We start from the raw sequence: 16,345 nt of genomic DNA, 5'->3' as shown, positions 1-16,345 counted from the left end.
TAGACCCGCGCCAGTCTGGCTTCCGACCTGGGCACAGCACGGAGACGGCCTTGGTCACGTTGGTTGATGATCTCTGGAGGGCCAGAGATAGGGGTTGTTCCTCTATCCTGGTCCTATTAGACCTCTCGGCGGCTTTTTATACCATCAACCATGGTATCCTGTTGCACCGACTGGAGGGGTTGGGGGTTCGGGGCACCGTTTTGCGGTGGTTCAGCTCCTACCTCTCCGGCCAGACGCAATGTGTGTTGGCAGGGGAGCAGAGGTCGACCCTAAGCCCCCTCACTTGTGGGGTGCCACAGGGGTCGGTCCTCTCGCCACTCCTGTTCAACACATATATGAAGCCGCTGGGCGAGATCATTCGTGGTTTCGGGGTGGGATATCATCTGTATGCTGATGACACCCAGCTGTACATTTCCACCCCGAACCACCCCAACGAGGCCGTCGAAGTGATGTCCCGGTGTTTGGAAGCCGTACGGGTCTGGATGGATGGCAACCGACTCAAACTCAACCCCTCCAAGACGGAGTGGCTGTGGGTTCCGGCCCCCCGGTTCAACCAGTTGTTTCCATCACTGGCCATCGGGGGCGTACAGCTAGCCCCCGTGGAGCGGGCGCGCAATTTGGGCGTCCTCCTGGATGCCCAGCTGTCCATGGATGACCATGTGACAGCTGTGGCAAGGGGGGCATTCCACCAGGTTCGCCTGGTGCACCAATTGCGCCCCCTATTGGACCGGGATGCCTTACGCACAGTCACTCATGCGCTGGTGACGTCTCGCCTGGACTACTGCAATGCTCTCTACATGGGGCTTCCCTTGAGATGCACTCGGAGACTGCAGCTGGTCCAGAATGCGGCCGCGCGGGTGATTATGGGGAAGACTAGGTTTTCCCATGTAACACCTCTCCTGCGCGAGCTGCATTGGCTTTCTGTGGTCTATCGGGTGCGTTTCAAGGTTTTGATAACGATCTTTAAAGCGCTCCATGGCACAGGACCTAGTTATCTGCGGGATCACGTCGTGCCCCATACATCCCTACGACCAATTCGCTCGCACAGAGAGGGACTTCTCCAGGTGCCGTCCACCAAACAGTGTCGGGGGGCGGCGCCTAGGAGCAGAGCCTTTTCTGTGGCGGGCCCAGCCCTGTGGAATGACCTCCCCCCTGATATCAGGATTACCTCTGATCTCCGCTCCTTCCGTGTAAAGCTCAAGACCCACCTCTTCCAATTAGCTGGCCTGGCTCAACCATAGTTTTATCCTATTGCTCCTGACGGGTTTTTTAAATTTTGCAATTTTAACTGAGGGCGTTTTAAATAGTTATTTAATTTTATCTTTATATATATTTTATGAGTGCTACCTCCTCCAGGTACATGTATGTGTATGTATTTATTTGTATTTGTATATGTATTGTATATATATGTATATTGTATGTGTTTTATTGTACGCCGCCCCGAGTCCTTTCGGAGAGGGAGCGGCTAACAAATTAAATTTCATTTCATTTCATTTCATTAAAATTTTTGAAGAGTTTCTGATCAAATGATGGGATCAAGCTAATTAAGAACTGCCACAAACTCAGGAGGATGAAAGCAAAGTCTCCTGCCTCAGCTGGGTGCTGTGTCTCTTTTTGACTATTCAAATCACTTTGGGGTCCACTGCCTCTCGTTTTCCACCTGCCTTTGCAGTTACAAACACATGTAGAAGTCGCAGAACAGTTTCCACACCTAAATATACTTTTCAGCAAGCCAGAGTAAAAGGATTAGGTATGGTGCAATTGATTGTCTTTGGAGATAAGAAAACCTCTTACTGGAAACCACCTGATGAATTATATTTCCTGATTAACTCTATTGGTGTGCAGTTGTAAATGCAACTTACAAAATGTTCTTATCTATCTTATTTGAATCTTTGGTCTGGCAATAACTGCAGCCCATTTGACTTCTAATGTGCACTCTAATTAAACACATAGTAAGACCATGCCAGAGAACGCCTGTTTTTGCAATTTGGGTGTAATTCTACTGAGAACTGTAGCATGTAAGGTAAAATATGTTTAAGCAAAGGAATCTTTAGACATTCTTTGGCTAATTAGCCCTGTGGGTTTTTTTTTTTTTTTTTTTTTGGTGTGGAGGAATTTGGCATGGATTTCCATGTGAGGGTTTACTTGGGGAAAATTCAAGACCTCACTGTGCTATTCAAAAAGATTTTGGGAACTTACCCATTTCATTTATTGAATAGTTTCTGTCATTTAAGTTTCAGTTTCTAGTTTAATAATATGTCCTACATCTAGATTCACTGGGAGTCATGCAACATATAACTTGTTTTATTTTTATTTATTAATTAAACTAAATTATATAGTCTTCCATCTCATAAACAAACTACTTTGGCAACATACAATAATATGCAATAATAATGTCCATGTTATTAATGCACTGACCTTGTAAGATTCAATTGTATTCTCATAAGTTTTAATTACAGAGTCAGTTGTTTCTACATATAAATGCAGGCTTTGTTTCACATATGGTTTACCTTTTTTAAACAAATCAGAATTGATTATATATTGATAAAAGACTAAGCCATAATCCCTGATGAACAAAACGCAAAGTCTTGCTTCAATGGGTGAAGTACATGTGAATGTGCATATCAGAACCTGAAAGTTCTTATTTGATGCAAATAAATTTAGGAAGAATTAATTGGGGCCAGAGAAGCAATCTTCAAAGACCTTTACCACCTGTTATTTTCCCACTTCAAATATATTTCCTTTCCTTCTGTAAAATTCCAAGGGGGTGCTTACTAACAATACCTGTACCTATAGAGGGCACTTGAGAGGCATGGAGTTGTTGTGGATCAAATTTAGTTCCTTTAGTCACATCCCCAAAGAAACAAATGTCTGGAGATTCTCAATCATCCAGTCATGGTTGTTCCAAAGCTGCTTTTTAAAAAGGCAACTGGACTTTTCCCTCCCTTTTGAAGCTTCATGGATGACAAGTGAAATGTTTTCAAGGAAAAACCCCAGGAAAGTCCAGTTGCCTTTTGGAAAAGCATCTTTGGGATCCCCAAAGAGATGTTGCTGAAAAAAGAAAAAGCCATCTGGATTTTTCCTATATAGATTTTCAATGTCTAGTTCAATCTTAAACATTTTGCTTTCAAGTTTTGAGATGTATGGCTCAGGAGGGACCTAGTGGATAGATCAATTTAAATCAATCAACATGATATATTTGGGAGAAGTTAAAAATAGTATCTACCTAGGACCCTATTGAATAACCAAATGCAATTATTTCTCAAATGTAGTTTTGTCTACAAGTAAACTATTAACTTTACAAGTAAACTATTAATTTTGTAAACCAAACAGTGAAATAACCTTTTAAATTTGTTCATATATCACTGTAAAAGAAAAAAGTGTCTTCAGGAGGCCAAAGCAATTTTAATTTTGGCGTTATGGAATATCTTATGTAAACTTTTAAATCCCTGGAATCTTAGTTAAGATTAATTTCAGTCTTGGTTATGCCAGGCCTTTCCTGTCATTTTGTTGTCTCTGAACAATCTTCAGAAATAGTAAGATTGTTGTTCTGAAAAAATATTTTCATCCTAATCATTCTGCTTTTGTCTCTAGTTTCATATATTCCCATAAATTTGAAATAAAGTGCTCGCAAATGCATTCTTATAAAGTTATACTGGTTTTAATTGTTCTTCTTACTTAAGTTTAAATGATGTAAATACTGTACATATGTGCATGAATAGGGAGGAGAGAAATTTGAAATGGGACTCCACAGTAGGAATACCCAGAGCTACCATATCTGGTTGTAGACATCCAAGTAACCACAACATAACTGTCCCATATCACCAATCCTCAAAGCATGTGCTCCAAATAAATGGCTTTTCCTGCTCAAAAAACAACAATGCCTTAATAAACTTATTGTGATCTGTTTAGTGGCAGATTAGGGCTACTTCAAAGCTCTTTCAAATATGTGTGAGGGAGAGAAGGAAAGGGAGTTTGTGAGTTCCTGATCTCAAGATAAAGAGATATTTGCAGGCATAATAGCAGAATATCTAGAACAAATTGCACAAAAAATGCTATTTAGCAATCATGTTGAACTAAGAGAGAAGAAAGATAATCCACTGTGGTTTTTAAGGGCCTCATTAATTTCCTCTGAAATTCCCTGCTTACTCAAGCTCCTCCTCATCTCTCCCCCACCCCCAATGTACTGATTAAACATTCAGCAATTGCAAAGGGGCTTGGCTTCAAAGCAGGCTCTCTGGATAAATACTGGAGTTGTCAGCACTTCTCTGGTCCCTCTGGACTACAATGGAGGGGATGGCTCTGTATCTGGTGGCTGCTCTTTTGATTGCTTTTCCAGCATCTTCCCAGGGGGGTCTGTAAGTATCATAGATATTTCAGCAGGGAAAGTAAAGCAGTGCTGGGCATGCCTTGTGGGCTTTCTCTTCCATGATGGTCTGTGCTAAACACAACCATCACATCCAAAACTGTGGTCCTTTGCAGGGTAATGAATTTACTTGCAGGTGTCTTCAAACCCTTTGGAGTTTTCTCAGAAAGTCCAATATATCCCCATGACAGGAGTAAAAGTATTATAATCATCAATAAGGGGAACTGACAGTTCCCCTTATTGATGATTATGAAGTTCTAAGCTGAGGAATTGTCCTTGGAGTGAAGATTCCCCGGACAAATATAAAGACCTCTTGCTCTCACTTATGGCTGGGGGTGGGGGGGCATCTATAACCATTGCTAAGCAGAGTCAGCAACTTCCAGAAAACAATGAAGTTGAATATATAGAAAACAGCCGTCCCACACACTTTGTTTCTGATGTCTTCAAGTAACCTTTTGCCATCATTGCTAAGACTTCAGTGACAGAGAGACTGGCCTATCTACTTGTTTTGAGAAAATGTTTATTTTGCTGTGTGTACCTATACTGGAAAACCAGATATGACTTTGTAGCAGGCATACAGTATGTGTAACTAAATGATGTATGAGTGATAGCAGCAATTAGGCTGATCATATTTCTCTGGTCCCAGTATGGAGGATCATCTACTGAAAAAGCAAAAGACAGGAGAAGGAGGAGGCGGGGAAGGTGATTTGTCAGTATACATATAACAACTCTTATTGCAGGAAAGAAAAGTAAGCGGTCAGTTCTGGTCCCATTTAGGATTGCAAACAAACTCTCTGTAGGTGTAAACCCAAAGCAGGAACATCCAAGAACAGATCTCAACACTATGCTAGATGGGGACTTTGTTAGGGACTTGGCATGGAATCCAAATCGATTTATTGCTTTTAAAGGAACAGAAACCTAAACACTACAGCTCCAAATAGGAGACAATGTTTAAGACCTTTAACGCAGGGGCCACTTCCTTTTCACCTTGGGAAGGCAGTTGTGTTTGGGGTGTGTGTTCAAGTGGTATTGTAAAAAGCGAGGCTTGTGCTTTTGGACAGGTCCTCCTACCTTTCCCTCCAGAGTATGATCCTCAATGGCTAGTTCCTTGTTAGGGTTTCAATAAGCAGAAACTCAGGAAGGATTTTGTTGGGTTTGTTTGTTTGTTTAACAATAATAATGGGTGAAACTATACTAGATGTACAAAATCCATGGTCAGACTGCCTAAGATATTGTTTTAAAGGATCAGCTCTTAAAAGTCCATAAAAAGAATTGTAAATTTTAATTGTTCATGTTCAATTGCTCTTTGGATTGATGTGAAGAATATAATGCAATATATGCATGGTTACAACTGTCAGCCCATTACAATAACACAAGCAACAGCTGTTCAATAATGGGTATGTGATCATTGCAGCAGAAGAAACCAGTGTTTTGTAAAGGCATATGTGGATTAGCACAATTAACTTAATTATTGACAATTATCACCATGAAACCTTATCTGAGATTCAGTTCTTGGCTACGGGGAAATACATTTTTGTTAATCCAAGGAAACATATGAAGGTGTGCAGGGTGAACATTCTTAGTCTTTCATAATGTGTTTCTCTGCTCTGTTGAAGTGTCTTGTACTTTTTTTTAGTACAGTGGGCCTGGGAGATCCTGATGGCCAGGCACTTTATGGATAAACTTGTTCATATCTGCTCTAAGTTGGATGCTGGATGGGCAAGATCTTCTCATGATACATGAGAAGTAACATCCTGCTAAATCATCTGGGATTTGTCCAGGCCTGTGGCATGGTTCTCTGTGGAATGAGCTTAGTCATCTGTAAGGTAGATCTAGGCCCTCCTGGCTGATTCTTACAGCAAGGGAGGAAACGGTAGCTGGACATAGAGGTGGCATATTCATAGTTGAGGGCTGGATGATGCCCTCATTCATAAAGGAGATGGCGACGTGTTGTCAAGAATCCATCACTTGACCTGGCTATCTTCAATATATCCCTTCTAGGTAAGGTGGTTGAATTATAAATACACAGGAATATATTTTATATAAACCTTTATATAAAAAAGGGTTTAGCTATACAATAGAACCTATGACACACATGTCAAAGGACATAGCACAATATTCTTGATAAGTCACCCTTCACCAACAACCAACAACTATTCTTGGAAGTGGTTTTCAGAGGTTAGTTCTTGTGTGGGGAAGTCCCTATCTCCATGCAAGAAGATCATGTTCTCATGCAACCTCCAAAGTCTCCAAAAATCACACAAGAAAGGGATAAACTTTCATAGGTTTCACTCTCACAGAGAGGGACTCCTCCAGCGCCCAGGAGTAGGGCCTTCTCTGTGATGGGCCCAGCCCTCTGGAATGACCTCCCCCCCGACATTAGGACAACTACCGATCTCGGCTCCTTCCGCAAGAAACTCAAGACCCACCTGTTCCAACTAGCCGGCCTGGCTTAATTAGAACTCTACTCTCTAATCCCCCTGGCAATTTTAAATTGTAAATTTTTAAATTTTAGGGTATTTTAATTGTTGTTAACTTTATTGTTACTGCTTTTTTAACTTTGTGGCTATTATTATTATTATTTATGAATTGTAAAAATGTTTTTATGTATACCTCCTCCGTGCCATATGCTTGTATATTTGATTGTACGCCGCCCCGAGTCCCTTTGTGGAGAGGGAGCGACTTATAAATTGAATAAATAAATAAATAAATAAATAAATAAATAAATAAATAAATAAATAAATAAATAAATAAATAAATAAATAAATAAATAAATAAATAAAATAGGGTTTTATGGGGCAGAAGAGACTACAGAAGAGCTTTCTCCAAAGCCACTTCAAGAAGGAAGGCCTCAGGTAATGCGGAGACCACAGGGGCTTCTCAACATAAAGAGAAGGCCTTCTGAAGGAAAGCAGCACAAGACAGATCCTAGGGAATCACACACTCACACAATTGCGCTGTATTTTTTAAAATAATGAATATATTAAAAATTGAGCCTCTTTCATTGGGGTCATGCAAGTGCATGTGTGAGAGATGCAAGAAGTGTCAAATTAGGAATTTCCCAAATTTTTGACACGCTAATCCCAAAAGGTTCACCATCATTCTCTAGCCAGGAAGCCCACTTTTCACCAGAAAGTCCCTCTTAAAATGGGCTTCTCAGTAGCAGTTTTACTTGAGAGCAGGTTGATCCCCAAGTTATTGTTTTCTTTGTTGCCTTGCAAGTAGACTGAGTGCTTCTGTTCCAGAGATAAATTTCTTGAGTGTCTAATCAAACTTGGCCAAATAAAGTATTCAATTCAATTCAACTCAAATGCCAATCATTCTGGAGGAAAGTGAAAATAGTCCTCTTTTAGGGCTTTTGAAATGGGGGCCCACATTAGATGGCAATAATTTGTATATATTTGAAAGGATTGATAAAGAAATACATAAATAAATACAATTTCTAATACTGTTTGAATTAACAATCCGCAGCACTGGGGAATTTTAATAGTAGGAGTCATGCATGAGTTTCTGATGTCACTTCATGACACACAGGCACAATATTTCTTTCTCAGAAATGAACCTCAGCTTGAAATTGGCTGTGCCATTGTGGATTTCTAGCCTGCCTCTATTGCCTCCCTGCCCAATAATTTCCCGTCACCTAACCTTCCTGACTTTGCCAACACCCAACTTTCTTACACATGGGCATCATCTAAATAAGCCAATTCTGACAATCCATGCACTCTGATATCATAGTGGAAGTGCAATCATTATTATCTATCATCTATTAGGTGTATGTGAGGATACATTCCTGCAACAGCTATTGGTTACTATGGGGTATATGGTTACTCCATGTACCTCCTTGTTGGATTGGGTAATGGATAGGCACACACAGGCTTAACGGTAACAACAGCTCTTTATTAACAACAACAAGTGAGAACAATCCAGCGAAGGTTGAGTCTGACAGCAGCCCTTTTATAGGGAGCTATCAGACTCTTTGACCAATAGGATTAAACCTTTCTTTCCGCCGGAACAGAGGACCTTGGTGGAAACCACTGTAGTTGGTATAAGTATCTAACACCCATAGTTTGGAAAAGTAACCAGATAGCTCTGAGAAGGCAATTAAATTACACTGCAGGAGACAGTTTATGAGAAACTGCGCATGTAATCAGACTGCAAGGAGGAAATGCCAGCAGGCCTCACTATCAAATTGCTTTGTTTAAATGCAAACATAGCCAGAGCCAATAGAATGTGACTAAAGATATCAAGATATGATAACAAGGCATTTATTTGCAATATATAACATTAGAGTGATTTGATTTACACAGCCTTGATCTCCCGTTCACACAAGATAATGTGTTCATTAATCTGCCATCTGAAAATGTTTTTCTTTTCCCCATTGCTTTACATTTGCTTTTGTAATAAATATGCTTATGGTGTTACTATGGAGACGGCCTGACAAGAAAACCTCCCATTTCTTTCCCTTCTGTAAAAGCCTTCAACTGTTGACATTCCATTATTACAAAATGGCAAGACAGTACTTTTTTTTCCTCCTGGCCCTTACTTGGGGCTGACAAACTAAACCAAATTTGTAGAACTGAAGGCTGCCTTTGGAAAATGCTGGATCAAGTGGGTAGGCACTGCTTTAACACTAGTATATGTTTGATGTGGGGATTAAAGTCCTGGCCTGGAAATCAGGAGTCTATGAGTTCTAGCGCTTCCTTAGGCAGGTAACTTTGGGCCAGTCCCTTTCTCAGCCCAATTCACCTCCCAGAGTGAAAAACTAGAAGGCAACAAACTTATATATGCTGCTGTCTTGATTTGTAGAAAACAAAAGCAGGATATAAATCTAATGATGATGAACCTGATTTGAGGTTCTCTGTGGAAGAAGAACTGCAAGCCCAAGCAAGCCCTCTGTGTGCAGCAGCCCAGGTGCAGAAAACCACAAATCAGCTCCAACATAAAGTTTATGTAAGGTGCAGCAGCCTATAATCACAGCACAAACATCAGCAAAGGCCAAAGAGCAATTGAACGAGTCTTCTGCACTGTCTTCTGTATTTGCTTGAGAGGAACTCCTATTCAGTCAGCCACCAGAGTATCCTAACACAAGGTGTGAGACATATAAAGATCACCAGCAACTCAACACTGCTTATTTTGTATTTGGGTTATTATTGTATGTGTTTCTATTTTTCCAACTTTTACCCATCCTGTTTCTTTAATAAAGCATCCAGATCTACACATACAGTCTATTTTATTGGAGGATAGCTGCATGTCAAGCTGCACACAAAGTAACATGTAGCTAGGACAGAACAGTGATTCTGTAGACAGATCTTGATAACAAGGAGTGGTGCAGAGGGAGATTTGAGTGATGATGAGATTGGAAAGATTTCCCCAGTCCCAGCTGCTGGGGCGAAATCTGAGATCCCACACATGTGTGACTGGTAATGGGGGAGCGGGTGGTGAGTCGGTGGCCACTCCGGGGCAAGGCTGGAGCCAGGGAATGGCGCATTCCCCAATCCAGTTGAGGTGGGCGGCAGCTCCCGGGACTCGGGGAATGGTGCATCCCTGGGATCCTGGCCCCTGACCCCGCCCGAATGCTTAGTTATCTTTAGTGAGTTGAGGAGAGTGGGTGAGGCATGGATGCGACTGGTGAGGCGCGTAGCTGGGCTGTGTGGCGAAGCGAAGGGAACATATATAGGGCTGGGATGGGTGGGGTGAGTGAGCGTCGAGCGGGTGGGGTGGGTGAGCGAACAGTGACCAGGTGACTGATTTGGGGGTGTGGCCAGCCAGCGGTCACTACCAGTTCGCCGACTCACGGCAAATTTCCGCTACCAGTTCACATGAACTGGTGCGAACCGGCTGAATACCCCCTCTTGTTTAAATAAAGAATTAACAGAATTAGTTCAGATAGTAACAAGGACAGGTGAAAAATTAATAAAGAAAATATATAATTGTTTGTTAAGTATTAAGATGGAAGATGAATAAGTAAAAGAGACAATGATAGTATGGGCTAAAAATTGGCCATTTGATTGAGTTAGATCAATGGCAGAAATTATGGGATAGAAATTATAAATTAACAATGTCTACTGCATAGAAAGAAAATCTTTATAAAATGTTTTATAGATGACATTTCCCACCCTCAAGGTTAGCAAAGATATTTAAGGATAAATTTGCAAAATACTGGAAATGTCACCAGATGCCTGGTTTGTACTATTATATGTGGTGGACATGTCAAAAAGCAAAACATATTGGACAAAAATACATACATGGTTGGAAAAAAATGACAAAACAACATATAGACTTGAAACCAGTTGGGCATTTTACTAGACAAATATAACAAAGGGAATGTATATCTGATTTTACATGTATTGATTGCAGCGAGAATAGCATTTGCACAACAATGGAAAAGTGAAGAGATCCCAACAGATGAAGATGTGGTTAGAAAAATATTAGAATGTGCAGAAATGGATAAGCTATCACTTACAATTAAGGGGGAAAAATACACTGAATATTTTTTGACTTGGGACTTATTTTATCAATGACTAGCTGACAAAAACAGAAGCTAGGAACAGGAAAATATGTGAAAGATTAGAGATATAAGGAAGATAGGTTAACTTGGTTAATAAATAGTATGATTATTACTGTTATTAATATTAAAAGAATTGAAATTTATGCAATGAATATTGTTGTAAACACTTTATTATTTCCTGAAATGATCTGTACCCTGACAACACACTGTTCAACTGAAATTGGAATTTGTTAGATACTTGCTTTAACTACAGTGGTTTCCACCAAGGTCCTCTGTTCCAGCAGGAACAGAGGCTTAACCCTATTGGTCAAAGGGTCTGACAGCTCCCTGTAAAAGGGCTGCTATCAGATTCAACCCTTGCTGGATTGTTCTCACTTGTTGTACTAAATAAAGAGCTGTTGTTACCGTTAGCCTGTGTGTGCCTATCCATAATCTGACATAACACTGGTAACGAAGGTGGGTTTGGAAGACAACTAAGCAAACCAAAAAGAGCGTGGCAATCCAGCAAGTACATCCAGCCCAGAGCTCAATGCGGCTTCGAGCAGCCATTATTGAGCGGCAAACTCAAAACGCCCTCAGAACATGAAATGGCGATGCACGCCCCACCGACTCCATATGACCCAGTCACCAAGCACTGCTTCCTCGAGGCCAACGAACCCATGGGCCTTCCATGTTCCTCGGATACTGTGGCTGGGAAGTGTTCGAAACGGCGAAAGATCTCTCTGAGCCGACGCCATTACAATCAGTCACCTGTTCCATGCTGCAGCAGACGCTGAGGACTCACTATGCCCCCAAGCCGTTCAAGCACATTTGCTGGCATGAGCCAGAAGGAGGGCGAATCGATCAACAAGTACTTTGCGGTGCTACGAAAGGCCGCAGTGTACTGCGAGTTCCAAGACCTGGACGAGCTGATTCTGGACCGCATAATTTGCAGTGTGCGGGACATTAATCTACAGAGGAGGTTACTCGCTAAATCTAACCTCATGATACAAATTGCCTTGGACGAAGCTAGGGCATCTGAATCAGCTGTCAAATCCACTGAAACTCTGCAGCGCTCCACAAGATGCGCAAAAGAGTACATGCGTACATCACTGGCACTCGTATATGCTACGATTTGACTGCTTCCTCGAGGCCAATGACCACATGGGCCTTTCTGAAGGATGCAAGAAGAACATGTTCCTCGGATACTGTGGCTGGGAAGTGTTCAAAACAGCGAAAGACCTCTCTGAACCAACGCTGTTACAATCAATCACCTGGTCCGTGCTCCAGCAGATGCTGAGGACCCACTATGCCCCCAAGCCATCCAAGCACGTTCACCGGCATGAGTTCAACATCAGGAACCAGAAGAAGGGCGAATTGATCAACGAGTATGTTGCGGGCCTAGAAGTGACTGGTATCAATGCCTTGAAAGACGACGGTGCCAAAGCCATTTTCAAGGCGTTCGAGGACATCTTCGGCACTGGTCTGGGTAAGTATGTGGGGACTCCAATCTCATTTAATTTGGATCCCAATATAGCCTCCATAAGGCTAAAACCCAGAAGAGTACCTTTTGCTCTCCGCCCAAAAATTGACAGGGAAATTGACAAGCTCATAGGCCAGGGAATCCTAGAGCCAGTTGATCACGCATGCTGGGAGACTCCTATTGTGACACCTGTCAAATCTGACGGGTCTGTCTGCATCTGCGCGGACTACAAGTGCACATTCAATAAAGCGCTACAACAAAGCGGTTACCCTGTACCCATTTTACAGCATCTACTACATTCATTAGGCCCCGGAAAAATATTCGCAAAATTGGACATGGCGTAGGCATACCAACAATTGCCAGTAGATGGCGCTACTACAGATGCCCAAACCATTGTGACGCACAGGGGTGCATTAAAATGTCACCGCCTGCAATTCGGCGTTAGTATCGCCCAGGACTGTTCCAAAGCGTCATGGAACAGCTTTTGCAGGGGATTCCAAGAGTCATCCCCTATTTCAATGACATCTTAGTATCGTCTGCAAATGAGGTGCAACTTTTCAAACATGTACGAACTGTTTCGGCTCAAATTAGAGACAAAGACCTCCGTCTCAAGAAAGAAAAATGCCAAATTAATGTGCCAAGGTTTGAATTCTTAGGGTACCTAATCGCTGGCTCTGGGATTCACCTGACCACCCAAAAAATTCAAGCAATCCAGGACGCCTCCACACCTCGCAATCAAAACGAACTGCAGGCAGGCTCCTTAATTTCTACAGCATCTTTCTTAAACAGAAAGCCACTGTTGCTGAGCCCTTACTAAGAACATGGCTAAGAACATGAATTGGTCCTGGGGCAGAGCTGAGGCTGCCTCATTTGCCGTGGTAAAACGACTCCTGTCGGCGGATTCCTTTCTGGTACAGTACAGCCAGACCGTGCCATTGGAGCTGACCTGCGACACTTCCCCGTTCGGCGTTGATGCCGTCCTCAACCACTGCATTCCCAACGGAACCAAGGCTCCCATTGCTTTTTACTCCTGGACCTTGTCTGCTGCAGAGCAGAACTACAGCCAGCTGGACTGCGAGGCTTTGGCTGGAGTAAAGAGGTTCCATGAGTACATATATGGCTGTGATTTTGAACTAATTACAGACAACAAGCCGTTATTGGGCTTACTGGCTGGGGACCGACCTCCCCCAGTGTCATTATCACCACGGATGACCAGATGAACCATCTTTCTAGCTGCTTACTCCTACCACCTCGTCCAATGACCAGGCTCCACTTTGGGGCATGCTGATGCTTTAAGCCGCTGCCCGCTGCCTGAACTTCTCGCTGACCCTACCCCCGAGACACCAGTCCTCCTCATTGACTGCCTTGAGACTGGGTCTGTCTCATCCAGTGACGTTGCCCGTCACTCTGCGAAGGACACCACCATCATACAAATTTTGGTGTGGAGGGGGTGGCCCAAGGGGCCTGTTGGGGCTGATTTCAAAATGTGTTTTACCAAACACAATGAATTATTGGTTGTAAATGGCTGTTTACTGTGGGGGGACCGTGTCGATGTTCCACCCAAACTGCGCATTGCAGTATTAGGGACTTTACCTGTAGTTCACCCTGGAATTGTCAGGATGAAGTATTTGGCTAGGAGTTACATGTGGTGGCCTAACATGGACAGGGAGATCGAAGAATGGGTGGCTACCTGCACACCGTTCCAGTAGTCCAGACCAGCTCCCCCAGAGGCACCCACTAAGGAGTGGGAGTGACCTCAAGCACCATGGTTTAGAATGCACATTGACTTTGCTGGCCCAGTTCATGGCCAGACATTCCTCGTAGTTGTGGACGCCTACTTGAAATGGCTAGTCCTGATAACCTCCACTACGGTGGAAGCGGTCATCAAGGTGCTACGGAGACTTTTCTCCACGCATGGCCTGCCCGACGGCTTGGTCTCTGACAACGGTCCCCAATTCATGGCCATGCAATTTGAGACCTTCCTAGCAGCTCAGGGAATCAGACATGCCCTGGTCGCGCCATTCCATCCGGCCTCCAATGGTCAGCTGGAGGGAATGGTGAGATCTGCAAAAGAGGGCCTCACTAGGATGGGCCTGGGAGATTGGCAAACACGGGTTGACCACTATTTGCTAATTTGGCACATCACACCCAGTGCCACTACAGGGAGAAGCCCCTCCGAGTTTCTCATGGGTCGTCGGCTAAGGTCCCACTTAGACCAGCTACACCCAAACTATTCTGCCTAATCGCCCCCTGACTCCACAAGCAAGATTTGGACTTTTAGCGTAGGGGATTCGGTATATGACCACAACTATGCCTGGGGAACTCTGTGGATTCCTGCCACAGTGGTAGGCATCACCGGGCCTCGCTCTTACCTCTTAGAGCTCGAGGACGGTCAGAATATGAGAAGGCACATTGACCATTTCCGTGGCCGCCTCTCCAACTCCATTCTTAGACAACCAGAGGTAACTCCTGCACGAGTTAGCCAAAGCCCTACCCAAGCGGAGCAAACACTCGCTCCTTCCACAGCCAGCTCAAGCCTGAGGGTACCAGGAAACTTATCTGGTTATGTTGCGGGCCCGCAGTGAGCTCTGAGCGAACCGGCTCTAGGAGCTCCAGCCACGGCCTGTGAAAGGTTCCAGGAGCTTCCACCAAGCGGAGCTGCAGAGCAAACAGGTCCGTCCAATCTGTCCAAAGAACACCCTCCAACTGAACTGCGCAGGTCTGGCAGAGCTACCCAAAAGCCCGCCTACGTGCGTGACTACGTAACGAGTAGGATTATTCCATCCAAGAGGGGAGGGGTGTTAGATTCTTGCTTTAACTACAGTGGTTTCCACCAAGGTCCTCTGTTCCGGCGGGAACAGATGTTTAATCCTATTGGTCGAAGGGTCTGACAGCTCCCTATAAAAGGGCTGCTGTCAGACTCAACCTTTGCTGGATTGTTCTTACTTGTTATACTTAAAAAAGAGCTGTTGTTACCGTTAACCTGTGTGTGCCTAACCATTACCCGATCTAACAGAATTTTTGAATGTTAAAAAAATAAAATAAAAAGATCGGAAAGTTTCCCCCAGTCCCAGGTGCTAAGGAGAAATCTGAGATAGCAAACACACTGCAAAAGCACCATACTGGGAAAGGTGCCTTCTGAATTTATTAAAAGAAAGAGGGACTGAAAACAGAGCAGACAGGGAAGACAAGTTCAGCGGTATCACCCAAACTGCATTTTGCCCTTTTCAGTTTTCTTCAACAGCTGTTCTACAGTTTTATGATAGAGGCGTCTTCTTACTGCGATCATACAACCCTAGATTATAAAGCTATACAGATCTAACAAATGCATATTTCATCATGCTTTTTAATTAGCAGTACTAGAGCTAGCTGTCTGTCTGGAGACCGAGATAGATTCATATTTAAAGACAAGAGTTAGCAAAATCTGTCTGCGAAAGATGTAATTTATTAGCCCTTAGCTTCTGAGGTTGATTCTGCATCGACCATGGTATCCTATTGCGTCGTCTGGAGGGGCTGGGGGTGAGGGGCACCGTCTTGCGGTGGTTCTCCTCCTACCTCTCTGGCCGGGCGCAATGCATGCTGGCAGGGGAGCAGAGGTCGACCCTGAGGCCACTCACTTGTGGGGTGCCACAGGGGTCGGTCCTCTCGCCTCTCCTGTTCAACATGTACATGAAGCCGCTGGGTGAGATCATTCGTGGTTTTGGGGTTGAGTACCATCTGTACGCTGATGATACTCAGCTGTTCATCTCCACCCCGAACCACCCCAACGAGGCCGTCGAAGTGATGACCTGGTGCCTGGAGGCCGTGCGGGTCTGGATGGGAGGCAACAGACTCAGACTCAACCCCTCCAAGACGGAGTGGCTGTGGATACCGGCGCCCCGATTCAACCAGTGGGTTCCATCACTGGCCATTGGGGGCGAACAACTGGCCCCCGTGGAACGGGTGCGCAATTTGGGCGTCCTCCTGGATGCTCGGCTGTCGATGGATGACCATGTGACAGCCGTGGCAA

The 16,345-nt window shown here is 43.8% G+C and overlaps 1 protein-coding gene across 1 annotated transcript in view; it reads left to right on the top strand.

Annotated features, from left to right (window-relative positions):
• Positions 1-4,209: 4,209 nt before the first annotated feature.
• Positions 4,210-16,345, top strand: part of LOC309389230 (complement C3-like) — a 73,258-nt gene continuing 61,122 nt past the window's right edge. Inside the window, exon 1 of the mRNA XM_081947345.1 lies at positions 4,210-4,358. Within this exon, the coding sequence (XP_081803471.1) occupies positions 4,288-4,358 (71 nt within the window). The 5' untranslated portion in view covers positions 4,210-4,287. The remainder of the gene's footprint in view (positions 4,359-16,345) is intronic.

The sequence above is a fragment of the Natrix helvetica genome (genome assembly GCF_964273705.1).
Source record: "Natrix helvetica genome assembly, chromosome: 1".
In the NCBI taxonomy this organism is placed as follows: Eukaryota; Metazoa; Chordata; class Lepidosauria; order Squamata; family Natricidae; genus Natrix; species Natrix helvetica.
This window is presented reverse-complemented; position numbering and strand designations above follow the sequence as displayed.